Genomic DNA, 21,636 nt, shown 5'->3' on the forward strand with positions numbered 1-21,636 from the left:
TATATGTCTACATAAATATGCGCGTGGAGGGTGGAAACTGTTCCCCACAGTTATACACGTGTAAAAGCTTTCTGCGGCGGCAGCGATTTTGTAGGGAAATCCTTGAGAGCGAGAGGAACCACAGGCAAAAAAAGGGCTAAAAGCGCTCCCCCGAGGCTCCGAGGCGGGACAAACACCCAGGGCGGTGCCTCGGGCAGACGGCTCTCCAGCGGCTGTGGAGCGCCGGCCGCAGGCCCTCCCTCTCTCCCACGCCAGGTAAGCGGCCGCAGCCATCCCGGGGCCGTCCACGCAGGTGCTCGGGCATGTGCCTTTGGAACCCAGAGAAGGCCCGGGGAGACGGCGGGAAGGACCCGGCGAAGAAACCCGAAGCTGGTGGGCAAAGCTCGGCCTTGACATCCCCAAGGTCATCCCCAAAAAGCTGGTTTTCCCATCAGGGGAGGGAGTTACCCCACTCATCTAGACTAGATGCTTCCCAGGCTGTCCACCCTGGGGGTCTCCCGTGCCCGCCTAGACTGACCCTAGCCCTCGGTCACTCCTCACCGGTTCGGGTGGGTCCTGAAGACTCCAGTAACCAAAGACGCTTCAGCACCAGCCAAAACCGAGAAGGAGACTATTTTGATTGGTTTAAATCCCGCTTCCTAGCAACTGGCTCCGCCCCTTCCACCCGGTTGGGATAACCTGCGAGTTCTTCTCCTAACTCAAAGAACGTCTTAGGCGTCTAAATATTCGCCTGATCCATTGAAGCAAAATATTGAAGAGGAGAGCCTAAGGGGACAAGGAAACCCAGGAGCCCATTGAACTGGTGGGAAAATATTTTAAATATTTAAATATTGTGCTGTGCACAAACCACGCAGCACCCAATTGTCAAACGGGACCGGCTTTGCATAGACAACTCAAAGTGGGAGGCGGGTCCTTTGCTGTGATGCGACTCAGAGAAAAAGGCCCCTTTCTCCCCGGGTGGGATGGGGTCTGGGGGAGTGATTGCCAGAGGTTCGGGCTAACTCCTTGTTTCTTAGCCCAGGCTCTATCGAACACGGCCTCCTCATGGCTGAGGTAAAAGTGAAGGCACAGCCGCCGGATGCGGACCCGGTCGAAATAGAAAACAGGTAAAGAGGAGACGCTGGGAAATATCTGTAGTTTGCGTTCCCCTCACCACCAGCCCACCTTCTCCCGGCCCCACCTCCTTGGGATTCGCGTGGGGACTGTCAGGGGGGCTTTGCGCTCCTCCCCTTTTTGATCCATAACCTTTACAAGTCTGTGTGACTTGATGAATTCGAATTAATTTCGGAAAATTTGAATACTCTCAATCACTTAGCTTGTTCTCGCTATTGTCTAGACAGCTACAAAAATTAACTTAAGAGGCTACACGAGTAGACTGAGGTGGCAGTGCTGGGCACATAGTAAGTGCTTAAATGCCTTTTCATTCATTCATTAAATGACGTGAGTAAACACGTGCTTTTAAAATCGTTCCAGTAGTGGTGATAATTTTACTACGTTTTGGTCTAGTGTGAGGAAGTAGCAGAGTTAAGTGTACAGCATTTGTAAGGCATATAGAATTGAACATAAGATCTTAGCCGTATTAGATGCTCTAACCTAGGGGTACCTAATTTCTGTGAGTCAAACCTATGGATCCCTTCTAAGAATGTTATTTTTGGGGCCTCGTTTCTATGTGTTATGCACTTCACTGAGTACTGAGAATACAAAGACAAAAGGGAAATAGTCCATACTCTCAAGGAGCCTCCATTCTAATAGGAAGAGACAAAGTATATGGGAGAGTAGGGCCAGCTAGATGCGAAGGGCTTGGTTTCATCAATCAGGACATTAGAAACTAAGAGTTGTAGTTACAAGAGTCTTTCTTCTCCATATATATTTTATATGTGCTCATATATGTATACGTTGTTTCCCTCTATAGACGGATAGTTGAAACTTTCACTTTTGTCTTTGTATCCCCAGCTCCTAGCACAGGCATTGACAGGTATGTTTCCTGACAAAATAATTAATAAAATGTTATGAAAGTCTGTCTCTCCTTAGGTTACAGTAGGGATCTTTACCTAGGCCCTGGGAAGCTTATTTTTTAAAGTATTTTGATAATTCTATGGCAACATAATTGGTTTCCTTTGTAATTCTATATTATTTCCTTTTATACATTTAAAAAATAACATTCTTTTAAAAAACTGTAATTGCCTTTATAAGGGAGGAATGGGGGATATAAAAGAGGGCAGATTGGGGGAAGGGGTATTCAGTATGCTTGCTATCTTGAGGTGGGGGATGGGGGAAAGATGGGGAGAAAACTTGTAACTCAAAATCTTGTGGAAATGAAGGTTGGAAACTAAAAAAATAAATAAATTCAAAAAAATTATTTGCTTTTTAGTTTACAACATTCAGTCCCACAATTCCTTGAGTGCCAAATTTTCTCCCTGCCCTCCTCTCCCCTGCCCCGCCATGGCAATCCAATATAGGCTCTACAAATACCTTTACGTTAAACATTAGTTAAGTTGTAAAGAAGAATTATAACCAATGGAATGAACAACGAAAAAGAAGGAAAGAAAAAAAAAGAGAGAGCAAGTAGTTTGCTTTAATCTGCATCCAGACTTTATAGTTCTTTCTCCGGATGTGGATATTCCTTTCCATCATGAGTCTTTTGGAGTTGTCTTATGACCTTGCTTTTCTGAGAGGAGCCCAGTCTATCCAAGTTAGTTGTCACACATACGATGTGTCTGTGATTGTGTACAAAGTCCTCCTGGTTCTGCTCTCCTCACTCAGCATCAGTTTATACAAGTCTCTCCAGGTTATTATGAAGTTTGTCTGCTATATGCTAGATTCTTTGTACAGTTCTAATTCTATTAAGGAAACACTTATTCTGAGACTGTTGTGTTCAAGGAAAGTACTTAATGTTGGATTCTGGCAGGGCTGCAGAAATAAATCTGTGCTCTGCTCTCAAGGAGCTTAAAACTCAGTACAAACAAACTGACCAGTGATTGGTGAATATTCTGCAGTGAGTCTTACTTGGTAGTATAGGCTGGAGAACAACATAGTGGTGAGGTGAAACAATGGCATTATCTTCAGAAATGTCAATAGCAAATTTACGAAATAGAGGAAATTCCAAGTCTTTTGTGTTAGGTCTTGACTATTTCATGCATACTCCTTCTTAAGGTATACGGTCAATCTAAAAATAATAAATACATACCATGTGACAGGCACTGTGCTAACTACTGGGAAGACAAAGAAAAGTAAAAGATAGTCCCTCCTCTCAAGGACTTCACAATCTAATGGGAAAACATGCAAGTAACTATATACAAACAAGCTATAGACAGGATAAATTGGAAGCAATAGAGGTACACTAAAATTCTAAGGGATTGGGAAAGGCTCCTGTAGAAAGTAGTATTTTAGGTGAGACTTTAAAGGCACAACTTTAAATTTTCCTCCAAATGTTCTAATATGAGATTTAGTAAAGAATGAGCAAAATCAATCATAACAATTTTATGTCAAATGTGGAAAAGATGAAACAGTATTTCATGATGCTAGACTTTTTCCTCACTCCTTGAAATGGGTTATATAAAATATTGATATCTTTGTTCATAGGATTATAGAATTATGTCATCAGTTCCCTCATGGGATCACAGACCAAGTTATTCAGAATGAGATGCCTCATATAGAAGCTCAACAGAGGGCAATGGCCATTAACAGACTCCTATCTATGGTAAGGTAAAACCTAACTTTTTTTTAATTTTAATTTTTTTTTCATTTTTCAAATACTTTATTAAATTCTGATTTACATCATTCATTTCTGCCAGATTTTGAGTTCCAAATTTTCTCCCCATTTTTCTCCTACCCTCAAAATAGCAGTCCCACAGGATATCCTCTCCTCCAATCTGTTCTCTCCCATATCTTCTCCTATAACCCTTTCGACTTTTTCAGTAGGGCATGGTGGATCCCTATGGCCCAGTGCCTGTATATCTTATTTCCCAATTACATGTAAAATAGTATTAATAGTAGTGTGTGTGTGTGTGTGTGTGTGTATTTTTTTTTAAACATTTGATTTTAAAACTTTGAATTCCAGATTCATTCTCTTCCTCCCTTGTCACCCATCCTTACTGGGAAGATAAGCATTTCAGTATAGGTTGTACATGTGTAGCTAATGCAAAACATTAACGTGGTAGATATGTTGTAAAAGACTGACTATATTTCCTTCCCTCCTATCCCACCTCCCACTTGTTCTATTCTCTACTTTGATCCCGACCCTTTTCAAAAGTGGATACTTCCAACTTCCCTCCCCCCCCAGCCTGCCCTCCCTTACATCATCTCCCCTCTCATCCTCTTCCCCTCTACTCTCCTGTGGGGTGAGATACCGTATTTAGTGTGTATTTCATTCCCTCCCCAAGCCAAATTCAATGAGAATAAGGTTCACCCATTCCCTTTTACCTTCCTATTCTTCCTCTCCATTGTAACCCTTTTCCCTTGCCTATTCTCTATGAGATAGTTTACCCCATTCTGTCTCTCCCCATCCCCTCTCATTATATTCCTCTCTCACCTCTTAATTTCACCTTTTAAGTATCATCCCTTCCTATTAAATTGGTCCTGTGCCCTCTATCTATGTATACCTGTAAACATATACACACATTCACATATGTATTCATATACCCATATATCCTCACATATAGAAATATTTCTATTCCCTTCAACTATTTTCATACTGAGAAAAGTTTCATCTGTTACAATTATTGTTTTTCCATGTAGGAATGTTAATAGTTCAACTTTGATAAGTTCCTTATGATTTCTTGTCCCTGTTTACCTTCTTATGCTTCCCTTGCTTCTTGTATCTGAATGTCAAATTTTCTATTCAACTCTGGTTTTTCCATCAAGAAAGCTTGAAAGTCCTCTGTTCCACTGAATGACCATATTTTCCCCTGAAACATGATACTCAGTTTTGCTGGGTAGATGATTCTTGGTTTTAATCCCAGCTCCTTTGACCTCCAGAATATCACATTCCAAGCCCTTCAATCCCTCAGTGTAGAAGCTGCCAGATCCTGGGTTATCCTGATTGTGTTTCCACAATATTCAAATTGTTTCTTCCTGGCTGCTTATAATATTCTCTCCTTAATCTGGGAATTCCGGAACCTGGCTATAATATTCCTAGGAGTTTTCTTTTTGGGATCTTTTTCAGGAGGTGATCGGTGGATTCTTTCAACCTCTATTTTGCCCTCTGCTTCTAAAACATCAGGGCAGTTTTCCTTGAGAATTTTTTGGAGGATGATTTCTAGGTTCTTTCTTTGATCATGGCTTTCAGGTAGTCCAATAATTTTTAAATTATCTCTCGTGGATCTACTTTCCAGGTCAGTGGTTTTTCCAGTGAGATATTTTACATTGCCTTCTATTCTTTCATTTGTTTGGATCTGTTTAACAGCATCTTGATTTCTCATAAAGTCATTAGCTTCCATTTGCTCCAATCTAATTCTGAAGGAATGATTCTGGAATCCTCAGTGAGCTTTTGAGATTTCTTTTTCCATCTGGCAAATTCGGCTTTTTAAGGCATTCTTCTCCTCATTGCCTTTTTGAGCCTCTTTTGCCTTTTGAGTTAGTCTATTTTTTTAAGGTGTTATTTTCCTCAGTCAGGCTGTTGACTCTCCTTTCATAATTTTCTTGCATTGTTCTCATTTCTCTTCCCAGTGTTTCCTGTACTTCTCTTATCTGCTTCTTAAAGTCCTCTATGGCCTCTAACCAGCTTTGGTGCAGGAGTTCTGACTTCACTGTCTTCCTCCTGTTCCATGCTTTGATCCTTTTTGTCCCCAAAATAGGATTCTAATGTTGGGTTCTTCTGTTTGCTTTGTTTCCTTTGCCTGGTCATGTTGCCACTCAATTACTTGACTTTTGGGCTTTTTGCTACAGTAGTACTCTGCCACCAGACGGAGAGCTTCGTTCCAAACACTGGGGTTTTCTTAGCTGTCAGAGGTATTAGTTGGGTGACCTCTCTGAAGCCTCCCACACACTCTGCCAAGCTGGTCACATAACCCAGGACCTCCACCCTAGACTGCAATCCAGATCCAAGCAGGTTAAAGCAAGAGTGATTACCCCTCAGACTGGTCACTCGGTCCCCCTACACTCTGCAGGCCAGGAGCTGAAGCTGTCACGTGGGAGCAGCTGTCCGTGGCTCCTCAGCGGCTTCTTGCCTCGAGGCAAAAGCTGAGGTACTACCAACTACTGGGTCCCAAAGTCCACAGTGCACTGACCTCTCACTTTGTCCTTAGCATCCATGTGTTGATAATTCTGGACCACCATAGCTGCTGGTGATCTGGAGTCCCTCCACCTGGTGGCTGGTCAGGCCCTCCCTGGGGTTTATACCTCAGTGGAGCTGGGCTTGGCCCCCAGAGCCCTGTGCTGGCCGATTCCTGCCGGGCTGTCCTCAGCGGGAGGTTAGCTTCTCTGTGTCATTTTGTGGGTACTGTAGCATCAAAGTTTGTTCAGAATCCCCTTTTACATGAATTGGGGAAGGTGGAAGCCAGAGCCTCGCGGAGGTCCTGCTTCTACTCCTCCATCTTGACTCCACCCCCCAAAATCTAACTTTTTAGGTTAGACATTTATTGAATCACAGTACTGGCTTCACCAGCTTCACCATTTGAAAGTGCTGGCTGAAACTATACTCTTAGAATGCCTGTTTTTTAGTGCCTGGGTTCAAGTGTGTTTACAGAATAAATGACCCCTTGCTGAAGAAGTAGGAAGTCCTGGCTATATAGGTTGCAGAGCCAGGTGTCTTCAAAAGGTCCTGTTCCATCCCTATTCCTATTTTAGCAGCTAACCCTAGGAACGCTTGGTTTGTATGTAAAAATCATATTGGCACAGTTACTTGAAATATTTTCCATTTATATCTAATTGTATCACAACATAGTAACAATTCATATCATTGTGGGGTCAGAAAATTCATAACTGGTGGCTAGGTGGCACAGTGAGTAGAACACTGGCCCTGGAGGACCTGAGTTCAAATCCTACCTCAGACACTTAACAGACACACACACACACACACACACACACACACACACACAAACTAGCTGTGTGACCTTGGGCAAGTTACTTAACCCCAATTGCCCTCCGAAAAGCAAGAAAAAAAAGAAAGAAAAGAAAATTCATAACAATAATTAACATTTCTATAGTGCTATGGGGTTTACAAACCCTTTCCTCACAATAACACTGGAAGGTAGTTGGTTTTTTCCCAGTTTTATAGATGGTGAAATTGAGACTCCAAGAGTTTCAGTGAATTGCCCAGTCATATAAGCAGTAAATGTTAGAGCTTAGATTTAAATCCAGGTCTCTCCTGATATTAAATTAATTATAAATATTACAAGTTTTAGTTGATTACAGAACATCTATGTTATATATGCTGAATGTGCATATTTTATTACTTAGGTAGGGTTGCTTATAATTTTTAAAAGATTTTTCAAGAATTAGAGGAAACAGGAGCAGCTAGGGGACTCAGTAAACAGAGCACCAGCCTTGGAGCCAGGAGGATCTGAGTTCAAATTTGGCTTCAGACACTGTACACACTTACTAGCTATGTGACCTTGGGCAAGTCACTTAACCCCAATTGTCTTGCTCTGCTTCCCCTCTCCCCCCCAAAAAAAAGAATTAGAGGAAACATAACTGAATTGTACTTAGTTTTATTATGGCTAGTTCACAACATGGTAAGATACCTCAAAGGCTACCTAGTCCAAACCCTATCTGAACAAGATTCCTCATGAAGGCTAGTTGATTCAAGCTAGGGGTTAATGATAAAGTGAGGGGGCAGAGTAAGTATTTGGGTGTTTGTGTTAGAGAAAACAATTACAAATATCTTGAAATCCTTTATCAGATTTGATGTCTCAAATAATTAACTGTTTTCTGTAAAAACAACTATAGGGACAGTTGGATCTTTTAAGGAGCAATACAGGCCTTCTGTATAGAATAAAAGAATCTCAGAATACTGGGTAAGTTCTTATATTTGTAAGTAAATAAATGTAACATAATATTTTAATCCATGAATATTTTCAAAACCAGGTATAAACTTCAGAAATAATATTCTAACATTTTTTTGCTTTCTAATAACATTTTCCAGTAAAATGAAGGGATCAGATAACCAGGAGAAGCTAGTGTACCAAATCATAGAAGATGCTGGAAACAAAGGTATTGAAGAGTCACGTCTGTTTGTGTTTTAGTAAATAGTATTTAGTATGTAGTAGAAAGTACTCTTTGGTTTCTATATTGATGCTTGCTTGGAAAAGCATGATACCATTTGAATTTGTAACTCAATTTTATATATTATCAACTGTAAGGAAATTGTTTTTAAAATGAATGGTTATTTTAACCTGACAGTTCAATAAACAGCTTGGTATAGTGGCCTCACAGTCAGGAAGACCCTAAGTTCAAGTCCTGCCTCTAACAGAGAGGGGCTCTGTGACCCTGGGCAAGTCACCTAATCTTCAGAGCCTGGGCATCTCTTCAGGGCTATAAGTTGCAGAGCAGGTATTGCTGAGTTAGTAGAGGGAGTTTACACCAATGAAATAGCTGTCCAAGAAATTTATTTTTCTTTTCTTTCTTTTTTTTTTTTGGCTTTTTGGAGGGGGGAAGGCAGGCAATTGGGGTTAAGTGACTTGCCCAAGTCACACAGCTAGTAAGTGTTAAGTGTCTGAGTCAGAATTTGAACTCAGGTCCTCCTGATTCCAGGGCCAGTACTCTATTCACTGCGCCACCTAGCTGCCCCAACCAAAAAATTTCAGTAAACAATTTTAGGTTAAAGAAATTGTTTCCTCTGTTCATTTCAAGCTGTAGTTTTGTAAGCCAAGTAAGTTAAATTCTATATATGTATAATGTATATATGCTGTGCACACATGTATGTGTGTAAGACTATATGCACACACAAAAATATGATATAGTTGTCTATTTCTTCCCATGCTCTCCATATTTAGGAAAGAAAAATATTTTCCCCATGTAATTCCTTCCCAATATTTATATAAGTTTTCTGTTTTGAAGCAGTCATGACTACTAGGATATATTTATAGAGAACTTTGGGAACATTAGTTAGTTTCATGTTGGAGGCATACAACTTTCCTTAGGAACTACTTTGCAACAGATAACATGTGCTTTTGTCTTCTAGGAAAGCATTAAATTAAAGGACCTACAAGCAGGAAAACAAACTGCTTACCTGGCTCTGTATAGAATGAGAGAAAGTAGCTCTTTCCTGTCTGTGTTCGTTAGCAACTACTCTTCTTTCTTATTGTTTTCCCTGTTCCCTCCTTTGGGTCTTCCGTAAGCTTAGCCAAGAAACCGAGCACCTTCCGTTCTACCAAGAGACCTGTCTGTATGAGGGCTATATAACCTTTCCTCTCAGAGGTACTTAAAAGGTACTTCAAACCGAAATTTAAAAGGAAGAGAAATCTTTAAAAAAAATGCTACTTTCTAGTAATTTTAATGTCACTTTGTGCCTTCTTCCTTTTCTTCTCTCTTATTTTTTCCCTCTCAGATATTATTGACACATACACTAGCTTTTCTCACAGAAATCCTTGCTTAAAACCTTTTTCATTCTGAGGTAAGGGTGGAATGTTTACTTCTTCCATACAATGTTTACTTCTTCCATACAATCTTCCATATCCTGATGACTAGGGAGAAAATATACATATTAAATATTATTTTAAACTTTTAATCTTTTTTAGATACTTAAAATACTTTTTATTTTCTTTTACAAAGATGAATTAGTAGGACTTGGGGTTTTTTAAAAATTAGGAAATAGTGTATTGACTGACTTGATTTTCTTTTTACAGTCTAGAAACCAATCTAGTATAACATACATTTGTTTATATACTTTGTTATCCTACCCAGTTTTGGAATTGTAACAAAATAGTTAGCACATAACCACAAATCAGGTGTCATTTGTTTGACATGAAATACTTTGAGGAGTTCAGCAATTTAAACTATTTTTTTAGGTATCTGGAGCAGAGATATTCGATATAAAAGTAACTTGCCATTAACAGAAATCAACAAAATACTAAAGAATTTGGAGAGTAAAAAGCTCATCAAAGCTGTTAAATCTGTGGCAGTAAGTAGTTTTTTTTCCCTTTTCAGCTCTTCAAAATATACACATGAAAGTTATACTATTCTTGACTACTCTTTTTAGTATAAAGTCCTTGGTAATCAGAAATTTGAAGCTTTAAAAAATTATATTTTATTTAGTAGGCTCAAAGTTCCTGTTCAGGTATCTGTTTCTTTGTTTTTGTTTTTTTGGTTTATTTGTTTGTTTTTTGTTTGTTTTTTGCTTTTTGGAGGGGAGAAGGTAGGGCAATTGGGATTAAGTGACTTGCCCAGGGTCACACGACTAGTTTTTGTGTTAAGTGTCTGAGGCCGAATTTGAACTCAGGTCCTGACTCCAGGGCCAGTGCTCTGTTCACTGTTCCACCTAGGCACCCCTAGTCCTGTTTCTTTATATCTTCTTGCCTTGGTATATAACACAAAAGAAATTTTAAAGCCATAGTACTCTTTCAGGCAAGAATTGTTGCTTAGTGGTAGTGATCATTTCTCAGGTAGTTATCCAGTGGTAGACATAATTTCCATTTTAGCACCTTAACTCTAATTTATTGATGTTTCTCCTATTTCTTTCCCCCAACCCTACCACACTGATAAAACTCCCTGCTCTACAGTGGAGGTAACTTGATTAGTAACCTTTAATGCTGACCCTTTAGAGATGTGTGTCCAGTAGCTTAGTTTACATAAGTTTAGTTAAAACTTAACTAATTTTCAAAGACTGAGCTACTTACCAGTGTATGCATATTGAGAGAACAAAAACCTGACATTTTGGTATTTAGACTGTGCTAACAGAGATTGATGGTTTATTATAGTCTTTCTTCACTTTAGAGTATTGCCTTCCTCTCCATACACACATCTTTTTATAAGTTAGAATAATAATCCTTAGGTTTTGGGGGGGGGAATTGTATTTGTCAAACTAGTAAAATAAGCTTTGCCTATTTATTCACAGGCCTCAAAGAAGAAGGTTTATATGCTATATAACTTACAGCCTGATAGATCAGTAACTGGTGGAGCCTGGTATAGTGACCAAGATTTCGAATCTGAATTTGTAGAAGTGCTAAACCAACAGTGTTTTAAATTCTTACAAAGCAAGGTAAGACAAAGTGTTACTGCAAAAATCTTTTTTTGTACATATATAATCCTTTTAAATAAGATTATTTAGAAATCAGAGATGCTAGACTGTTATAAATATCCAAATTTTTGCTTAACGTTATTTAGTTTGGCAGTGTTGTATAAATTGTGTTTTTTAAAAAAACTCATTCATTAAAATTCCACATAACTGAAATTTTCCGTTATTCTTTCAGGCAGAAACGGCTAGAGAAAGCAAACAGAACCCTATGATACAAAGAAATAGTTCTTTTGCTTCATCACATGAAGTATGGAAATATATTTGTGAACTAGGAATTAGTAAGGTCAGTATCAAGTTTCTAACCTTTTTGCTTCATCACATTTTAGCCCATAAGAAATGTTCTTCATTAGTCTTTTTATTTTTGGAGGGCAATTGGGGTTAAGTAGCTTGCCCAAAGTTACACAGCTAGTTTTTTTGTGTTAAGTGTCTGAGGCCGGATCCCAACTCGGGTCCTCCTGAATGCCAGGGCTGGCGCTTTACTCACTGCGCCACCTAGCCACCCCTCTTCATTAGTCTTAATGCCTTCCAATTGCTCTAAACTTTTGTCCAAATACTTCAGCTATTACCAGAACCAAGAATGTGGGCTTAAGTAAGTACTTGACAAGTATTCTTCAGAATTTGGGAGCTAGGTGGATTCTTTCACTTTTAGGAAAATAAAAGGGGCAGCTAGGTGGCACAGTGAGTAGAGCACCAGCCCTGGAGTCAGGAGGACCTGGGTTCAGATCCGGCCTCGGACACTTCACACACACACACACAAACTCACAAAACCAGCTGTGTGACCTTGGACAAGTCACTTAACCCCAATTGCCCTACCAAAAAAAAAACAAAAAAAAGAAAATAAAAAGCATGTTGACAAAGAGCTAACTCAGGTTGAGATCCAGATTCTAAATAAGGATCCTGAAAAAGATCGTTGGATAAAGGATCAAAAAGGGAGCTTAGCACATCTGGCCAGGTTTGTCCAAGGTCAGACAGGGAAGCACCTTGTGCCTGAGCCCAAACTGGAGAGTGGTGGCACAGAGAAGACTGCAGATAAACAAAATGGCTTGGTGCCTTTCCTGGCTGGCACTGGGAATTTGTAAAGCCTCAGGCTAGTTGAAGAGAATGAAGAAAGGAAAGAAGGATGTTTGTATATATTATTTCATTTGATCCTCACAACAACCCTGGGAGGTAAATGCCCTTGTCCCCATTTTACAGTTGAGAAAATTTAGGCGGGCAGTGTTTAAGTGGCTTGCCCAGGGTGACCAAGCTAGTAAGTGTCTGAGGCTAGATTTGAACTCCAGCTTTCCTGACTCTAGGCCCAGAATTCTTTGGTGCCACTCTCTGCCATCTATTGTATGAAATGTATAACAAAGCACTATCTCTTTTATCAAACAGTTCTTAGTTTAGAAGTAATTCTTTTTTCTGTGAAAGACTTAGATTTCTAACTTGGAAGGATGAGTATTTTAGCAAGTATTTTGGTTAATTGGACTGGAAATGTGAACTAATTGAGTTTCATTGTAAGTGCCATGCCATGTGTTGACTCTGTGCACACCCTTGGGATTGTAGGTTTAGAACTGAAAGAGGCTGTGAGGCCATCTAGTTCAATGCACTTATTTTTACCCAGTCTATACTTCACCTCCTTCATCTACAGTATAGCAGGTTAGTACTTTCCCTATTTCACTGGGTAATTGTGACACTTTGATAGTTGTAGATGCTGAAAGGCGTATTCTCTTTAGTTGCTAAATCCAATATCTTTTTTTCAGTCCTCCTTTTTCTTATCTTCTCTGTAGTATTTGATGCTGCTAACCACACCATTTGCAGGATAATCTTTCTTTCCTGTGTTTTCATGACTGCTTCCTCCTGATTTTTCTCCCTCTTAGCTGTCCAGTACCTCTCAGTTTCCTTTACAGAATCATCCTGCATGTCCTACTGTAATGGAAATGCAGATTTGAAGATCTTCCCTGCCCCTAGGCTAAAGTGCACCTGGAGCCTGGGGTGGGAGGCTTGTTTTTCAGTAGATACTTCTTGATTGGCCAGTGGGTCCAGAAGGTTGTTACATTCTCTGAGCCAGGAGAAGGCTATATAAGCCCTGATGTGAGGCTTTGTTTTGGGGGCTCACTTTGAGAAGTGTTCTGTGATTTGATCTGGATTCTGGGAAGCTGTTGTCCAGAGCCCCCCCGGCTTTGAAAAACCCAGATGTTGAAACTCAGATGTTGATTGGGTATGGATGTAATGGTTGGACAGTTTGGAAATCTGTCTACTTGATCTGTTTCTGTCTTGATAATTCTGCCTGTATACTTTGAAGTTCGGGGTGCTGACCTTTTTCCCCTGAACAAGGTAAACAATATATGTCTGACTGATTAAAGTAAGCTTGTTAACCCATTTTGAGTTGCTTTCCTTTATCAAAGCAGATCCAAGAACCTGTGTGAGCAGCCACCCTGAGGACGCTTGGGGTGCTTGCTGCTACACCTATCTCTGAATCTGTGTAGCCAAGGGCTTTGTCTTGTGCCCTTTTCTCTTTCTGTACTCTGTTGGTAAACTTATCAGCTCTCATAGAGTCAGTTATTACATCTGTGTAAATAACTCCCAAATCCCTGACACCAGCCAGTCCTCATCCCCCCCCAGCTCCAGTTTTGCATTGCCACTGGCCTATGGCATATTTAAACCTGGATGTTTTATAGATATCTCAGATTTAGCAAGAAGAAGCAACATAGGATAACAGAAAGATCACAGCCCTTGTAATCCCAGTACTGGGGTTCAAATCCTCTCTCTGGTTCTTACTCCATGTGTGACCTTGGGCAGGTCATTTACCTCTGGGCATTAGTTTTCTCATAAGTTAAATACAGTATGTAGCGATAACTTTAAGATCCTTCCTAGTACTCAGTCTAGTAATGTTCTCCTTTATAACCTCTGCTTTTGTAACCCCTAGCTCAAGTTCTACCTCCTGTGTAGAGCCTTGACTAATTCCCCCAGGTATTTTCACTTCTCCTCACCCTATCCCAACAAAATTACTTTTTATTTAGTTTGCATACATTTTGTATTTACTTATCTATACCGTTTCTGTCCAGCAAAATGTAAGCTCCTTGAGGACAGGAATTCATGATTTCTTTTACTCTGCCACCTTGGCTCCGCCCCTTCATGATTTATTTTAGATTCATGTTTGTCTTTGTATCCTGGTACTTAGGACAGTGCCTTGCTTATAGTAAAACCTGAATAAATGCTTGTTTAGCTGAACCAAATTGAATTATAAGTGGTATATCAATGTTGGTTCCCCCCCCCCCAAAGAAAAAGAGGCTCTATCTCACGAATGTCTAGAGTGTTAGTCTCGAAGTCAGGAAGACTTATGATTAAATCCTGCCACCAGCATTTATTAACTGTTTAACCATGGACAAGTCATGTAAATTCTCTGAGATTCCATTTCCTAACCTGTAAATGGCTATAATAATACATATAATACCTGCCTCATAAGGTTGTTGTGAGGCTTAAAAGTGAGGCTCACAGTGCCTAGAACATAGTAGGTGCTTAATAACTACTTAACTTGACTCACAAGAATAAAAATACTACTTAGTAAACCTTAAAATGATACGTGGTCAGCTATTATTTAAGTTTTCATAATTTTTTTACTGCTTTTATTTGTTATACATCTGACAGATATGAAGTTTTTATATTTAAAAACCTGAAAAGAGAGGCTTGTGTATGAACCTGTCAATCTCTGTTGTATGTAGATAGTATCATGATGGGGTTTTTTTGCCTTTTTTTTTTTTTTAGGTAGAGTTGTCCATGGAAGATATTGAAACGATTTTGAACACACTTATTTATGATGGCAAAGTGGAGATGACTATCATTGCTGCCAAAGAAGGTACAGTTGGCAGTGTTGATGGACATATGAAACTGTATAGGGCTGTTAGTCCTATCATACAGCCTACTGGCTTAGTCCGAGCGCCTTGTGGACTCTGTCCGGTAAGTTCGGTTATTTTATATTTTTTAATTGATTTCAAAATGAGCATACTAAGTAGCTAACCTAGGAAAAATAAAACTTCTTCAAAGACTGTATAGGTAGTCGTGAGCTGTCACATGTGAGTTTGCTATCATAATCTTTTACCTCATTGGAAAATTATTGATCAAATCATGTCTTTTATTCACAGTCATTTTTATCGTGAGAACAAGGTTGACTGCAGACCCTAAGAGTTAGAAAACTTGAATTCTTAGCTCCAAAGTTTTGTCAAGTGGGCAAATCATTTACCTTTTTTTTTTCCTAGAAAATAGCATTTAAGCTGCTTGTCTTTTATTAAGATTTGCTGTTGAAGTGCTGTTTATATAACTGGGTTTTTTATGCCCCAATTTCCTCATCTATAAATAAAGGTAAAATTAAATTATTCCTGACAACATTTTGGCATTAAAAAGTTGTTTTAGAATTCTTGCAAGAAAGGGCAGCTAGGTGGCACAGTGAATAGAGCACTGACCCTGAAGTCAGGAGGACCTCAGTTCAAATTCAACTTCAGACAGTTGACACTTAACTAGCTGTATGATCCTGAGCAAGTCGCTTCATCCCAATTGCCTTGCCTTTCCCCTCAAAAAAAAATATCTTGCAAGAAGGAGTAACACAAAATGTTTAGTAACAAAATCTTCATATTTATAAATCTACTTATATTCATTTATTTGAAAAATATTTATTAAATACCCATTATATATACAAGGCATCATGGACAAAAAAAAGGGGAATAATACTTCTGTCTTCAAGCAGCTTAAACTAGTGGAAGGGGAAGACAATATGATTATAACTCACATTTATATAGTATTTAAAGGTTTACAAAATGCTTACTCAGAACATCCCTGAAAGGTGGATAGTCTAAGTATTATTGTTCCTTTTTATAGATGAGGATATAGGCTCACAGACATTAAGTGTCAGAGCCAGGAGATAAACCCAATACACACTGATTTTATTACATTTATACAAATAACTATCTACAAGGCTAAATATTGACAATGACACACAAAAAGTAAAAACAAAGTTCTGTCATGTTCAGAGGACAGAGAGATCACTCTGTAAGGACAGGGAATCCTTAATTTCATGAAAGTGATTTCAAAACAGAGATTTAAAGATGAGTAAAATTTCAACAAAGAGAGGAGTTTAAGCAAGGCTTTCTAGGCAAAAGGATAGTCTGACCTGAAGTACACAGCGGAAAAGCACAAAACAGATTCAGAACATGATTAATGATTTGGTTTGGCCTGCACTAGTACTAGGGAAGTAGTAGGAAATTAGACTGGAAAGATAGTTTAAGGCTAAATTGTATTTAGCATCTCAAGATACTGAGATGCCATCTTTTGCCAGTATACTAAATTTGGACTTCATTCATTAGGAAATGGGCAACCATTAAAAGTTTGTGAGCAGCTTAATAGCATGTTCAGAGTTTTACTATAACACTGAAAGGACCAGGCACACTAATTGACACACGCACAAAAATAATTTTACTTTGAAACAAAATTCCTCATCCTGCTATCTTTATTTTCTTTGCCTTATGGATAAAAAAAAATAAGCCGCATCAGTTGATGCAGTTGGTCCTCCAAGAAATTCTTAAATTCCAGTTCCTCTAGTGGTAAGATTAATCTGGTAACAGTATAAAAGACAGATTGGAGGAGAGAAGAAAACACTAGAGGCAGAGAGATCATTTATGATACTCTTACAAAAGTCCTGTAATCACAACTGGCATTCATATAAGGCTTTAATATTTACAAAACACTTTACTTATATTAGCTCATCTGATTCCCATAGTAACTCTTTGAGGTAAATAATACAGGTATTATCTCCATTTTACAGATAGCGAAACTCAGGCTCAGAGATTGAGTGATTTGCTCAATTACCGAGCTAATCAGTTTCAGAGTCAGGCTTCAAACCCCTAGGGCTTTCCAGACTTTTTTCCAAAGCTCTTAGTTTCCCAGACTTTCCAGTGCTTTTTCCACAATACTGTTAATAATGTGATGGTAAGATAGTAGTGAAAGCGTGGTTATAAAGCAGGGAAAGACATAAGTGACTGTATGGAGACAAAGTGTTTAATAAAGGAACTGATGGTATTTGAAGAGTAAGAAAGAAAAGAGTCAAAGAATCTCAAGGTTTTCCAGCTTGAGTGTCACTGATAGCAATTTGGAAGTGAGGAAAAAGCAATGATTTAGTGGGGGAAAATGAGAAGTTCAACATTTGAGATGTTAAAATATCTGCCACTTACTACCTGTCTGACCTTAGGTAAATCACTTTTCTTTCTGGGCCTGTGCCTTCATCTGTTTGGTTTAGATGATGGCTTCCAACTCAGCATCTGACCCAATGTTTAGCATGCCTTTGGACCTGATGTTCAGGAGAGAGATTAGAACTGTAAATGGAGACTGGAGGAACAGCCAAGTAGAGGCAGTAGCAGAAGCTATGAGATTAAATCAGATTGCCAAGGTCAGTGTACCAGAACTGTGAGCAGAGAATAGGACCTTAGGAAATGTTCATATTCTGTAGGAGGGAAGAGGAGCAAGTAAATCATTCAGAGAAGAAGCATTTAAAGAGAGAAGATAAGAACCAGAGGAGTATTATAACACAAAAACAAATTGAGTAGAGAATTTCAAGAAAGAGCGCTCTGCAATTTCACCTACTGCATAAAGAATAAGAAAGATAAAGAAAGCTATTTGACTTAAAAATCAGGAGGTCTTTGTTGACTTAAGCAGCACTTTGCGTAGAATAGTAGCAATAAAAATCTAATTGCATGGATTTATAGAGGATGGAAAAATAGAGACATTAAGTGGAGAAGTTAGTCTACTCCCCTATAGGGGGAGGATTGGAGGTGTAATGGGGAAGCGTATGTAGGACTGGAGAAAACTGGGCATGTTGGTAGGCACATTTGATAAAGAGGGAGAGATTGAAAATGCAAGAAAGGAGAGATGATTAATGAAGCAAGGTCTTAAGGAAAAAAGGATCAAGAATATAAATGGAGGGAAAGAGTAAATGAATTAAGACAGAGAAATGTTAAGGTAGAGAGATAAGAAAATTGAGAAAACTCAAGTCATGTGACCTAGGAGGTCATCTTGATTGATTTTAGGATCCATGAACTTAAAAATTTTTTTTTGATAATCATTTTTGATAAATCCTATCTTAAAGCATTGCCTGGGGCCACAGAGGGGTTAAATGATTTGCCCATGTTGACTTAGCCAATAAGTGCCACAGGCAGGATTTAAGGTAAGTCTTCCTTATATCTAATCCAGCACTGTCTACCTTTCCATGCTGCCATCCTAGATAAAATGATTATTATGAGTATTTAATTTTAGTAGTTTATTAAAAACTCTAATTATTACTAATAAATTCACCTTGCAATTGAAGGTCAGATCCTATAATGATACATTATTAGGCACTATCTCAATTCCTTTAAAACTCAAATGAATTTCATTTTGAATATTGCTTGAAATAAATAGACTAGTGGTTGATACTAAGAAATGTATTTTTTGTTGTAGTGGGGTATAACATGATTGATATCTGTACCTGTATTGAAATTGTTTTATAAAACTTAAGCTTAATTGGAAACTTTTTTCTTGTTCCCAAAGGTTTTTGATGACTGCCATGAAGGTGGTGAAATTTCACCATCAAATTGTATATATATGACAGAGTGGCTGGAATTTTAATAGCAAAGTGTGCGTTCTACTCACATTTTACAAATGCAGGAAGAAAAAGAAATTACTTTGAAAGCCAAGAATGTATTTATCATGAAGTATTGAAGTTGGTTAAAAGCAAAATTCACTAAAAGATTCTTGCTGTGAAGAACATATTTGTATTTATAAAGATTAAAAATGCTTATATATATTGCTGAGTGGGCCAAAAGTACATGTGGCAGCTATTAGAGATTAATAGTGAAACCATTCTTCCTGCTACTAAAAGACCATGAAAATATAAGGAATTCATCTACCAAGCTGTCAAGAGGGATTAATTTTGAATGGTTGTTAAGAGGAAAATAAAGTACAAGCTAATTCTGACGTTTGCCAAGGACAGAGGTAATAAAGGGAACTTGAAATTTCCCCTTCCAATGTTGCTGCTAGAGGCAAGGAATTTTGAGCTGACTAATGCAGATATTGTGAAAAAGCATTATGTCTGGTTCATTACCACCACTATAATTTTCCCTTCATCAGTTGAAGATGTTGAAAGCTTCCAGATGAAAAGGCTTAAAGGTAGTAAAAGCAGCCACAGCAAAGACAACACATGCAGACTAGGTGGATATGTGGAAAGGTTAGGCATTTTTCCCCCTGAACACTCTATTTATTCTCATATATTGGAATGGAAAAGCACTTACTGTTTGGCAAGAACACTGCAAAATTCTGAAGACACAAAGTGAAAAGGGAGATGGTTCCTGCCTTCAGGGAGCTCATGCTGTAATTTGGGTAGACAGCACATAAGGGAGATTTCAGCTTCATGGCCAACAAAAAGACCATGAGTCCAGCTGACAAAATAGCAGGATAGATGGTAAGGCTCTGTGGATCTTGGGGAAGAGTGGCAGGGTAGACAGTCTTCAGCCATTGAGTGTTGGGAAGGGGGTAGTTGGATGGGCCCAATGGTTAAAGTGGAGTGTCTGGGTTACCTCCATCAGCCAAGATGGGTGGGGGGGGAGTAGGGGCAGGTCATCATCCTGTTGAAAGTAGATATCCATTGCTTGGTGGGAGCTTGGAAACTGGACATTTGGGATTAAGTTGGAAGTTTCCCTAAAGCTGACCCTAGGGTCATGCTGACCCTAATTCATTAGGTGCCACTTGCACTGAGGCAAGTGATGTCCATATTTCCCTGCCATGGTGGCTGCTGGCATTAGTCAGTTTTCAGGCCATTCTGTTACTGGGCTGGAACGTAGTCTAACAGAAGTGAGAAAACTTCAAGCCAAAATAATGACAATGACCAAGGGTATATGTTTTTTCAATGTATCAATGTTAATTACCATCCTTGTTTAGTAAAATCATTAATTTCATTTGAATCACTTGCTTTATTTCATAATATCCTAGGCTTAATCCAATGGTTCACTTACATTGTTGCCTTTCTTATTTAAAGACAAATCATAATTGCCCTTGGAAATACCATTACATTTTGAGCTTTAAAAGGGTGGTAGCCTCGAAAATAAAGTTGGTTTTTCCTCAGTATAGGTTGAATAATTTTGTGTATTTAATGTTCCTTTTTCTTCCTCCCATCTCTGGTGTTTAAAGAGACGTATATTTTGATGACTGATTTCATCAAGGTGTAAATTCCCTCTGATTCCACTCTCTCCTAATGGGTTCATCCTGTGCTAGTTGTCCATCCTTGAATAAATCCTTGCCGGTCTACCAACATTCAGGAAGTCTTCTTCTAGGCCTTTTGTATTTTGTGGATCATATTTTGTACAATACAGATTTATCTGTCAGGCTTTCGCCACATTACTAGCTCTTCTTTTTTCCTGTTATGTCCTTGATATTTTTTATACAACTTCTCTAGTGGGAGGGAGGGAGGGAATAAGCATTTATGAATCACCTGCTATGTGTCAGACACTGTGTCAAGTGCTTTACACATTTTATCTGATTTGATTCTCTGGTGCAAGTCATCAATGATAGAATGCTAAAGGGAGAGTCTGCATATTACTATAGTACAAGGACAGTAGGCTGCCTGTTTTTGTACAGTTTTTAAAATTGTGTTTAAATACAATAAAACTTTACTTAAAAATATCATTCTTTTTTTTTTCTTTTTGGAGGGCAATTGGGGTTAAGTGACTTGCCCAAAGTCACACGGCTAGTAAGTATGTCAAGTGTCTGAGGCCAGATTTGAACAAAGGTCCTCCTGACTCCAGGGCTGGTGCTCTATTCACTGTCCCACCTAGCCACCCCAATAAAAATCATTCTTATTGTGAGGTCCTATAATATCAGCAAGCAGGCCAACCTCTATCTGGCCATGCTTTCCAGTAATGTCTACACTTTCACTTATTCTCCTCAACTCACTTATGTAGATTGCTCCTCATTGCCACTTCCAAGATCTCCCCCTGCTTCCATCAGTCAGTAACCTCTCCTCCTTTGAGGTTCATTGTATTCGTTTCTACCACCTAATCATGATCCTGGTAATTGTTCATAAACCCCCAAGTCATTCCTCTTTTTTCTTCATTGAGTTCAGCACGACTCACAATTTTTCTCTTTTCCCCAACACCTGCCCTCATCCAGGAGATTCAACTTTCATATTGACTCTTCCTCAAGCACCCTAACCACTCAGTTTCTCAACCTACTCACTTCCTAAGACCTCTTCTTCTACCCTACCTTAGCCTTCACAAAGATGGTCATATTCTTGATCTTGCCATTCATCACCCATAGATATACCACCTCCATGTTAAAGAATTACAAAATCCTCTTATCCATTTTTTTTTTGCTTTTTTGAGGGCAATTGGGGTTAAGTGAATTGCCCAGGGTCACACGCCTAGTTTTTGTGTTGTGTCTGAGTTCACATTTGAACTCAGGTCCTC

General features: G+C 38.9%; 2 protein-coding genes across 2 annotated transcripts in view; one reads left to right on the forward strand and one right to left on the reverse strand.

Moving 5' to 3' along the window:
• DZANK1 (double zinc ribbon and ankyrin repeat domains 1) overlaps window positions 1-689 on the reverse strand; it is a 135,410-nt gene extending 134,721 nt beyond the window's left edge. The window contains exon 1 of the mRNA XM_069075472.1: window positions 541-689. The gene's annotated coding sequence lies outside the window, so the exon portion shown is untranslated. The remainder of the gene's footprint in view (window positions 1-540) is intronic.
• Window positions 690-898: 209 nt separating this feature from the next.
• POLR3F (RNA polymerase III subunit F) lies at window positions 899-20,854 on the forward strand. Its single transcript, XM_069075474.1, has 9 exons — window positions 899-1,106; window positions 3,583-3,700; window positions 7,888-7,955; window positions 8,084-8,151; window positions 9,948-10,060; window positions 10,994-11,137; window positions 11,349-11,456; window positions 14,921-15,112; window positions 18,728-20,854. The coding sequence occupies exons 1-9, from the start codon at window positions 1,045-1,047 to the stop codon at window positions 18,803-18,805; spliced, it is 951 nt and encodes a 316-aa protein (XP_068931575.1). The 5' UTR covers window positions 899-1,044; the 3' UTR covers window positions 18,806-20,854.
• Window positions 20,855-21,636: the final 782 nt, after the last annotated feature.

Source organism: Petaurus breviceps, unplaced genomic scaffold, assembly GCF_028583685.1.
Source record: "Petaurus breviceps papuanus isolate PSGF00001 unplaced genomic scaffold, PetGlider_PUasm1.0 90919, whole genome shotgun sequence".
In the NCBI taxonomy this organism is placed as follows: Eukaryota; Metazoa; Chordata; class Mammalia; order Diprotodontia; family Petauridae; genus Petaurus; species Petaurus breviceps.

Coding starts and splice junctions, on each gene's coding strand:
- POLR3F (XM_069075474.1), top strand. CDS start 1,045: ATGGCTGAGGTAAAAGTGAAGGCACAGCCGCCGGATGCGGACCCGGTC. Junction 7,956..8,083: donor AAAGAATCTCAGAATACTGG/GTAAGTTCTTAT, acceptor AACATTTTCCAG/TAAAATGAAGGGATCAGATA. Junction 10,061..10,993: donor AAGCTGTTAAATCTGTGGCA/GTAAGTAGTTTT, acceptor ATTTATTCACAG/GCCTCAAAGAAGAAGGTTTA.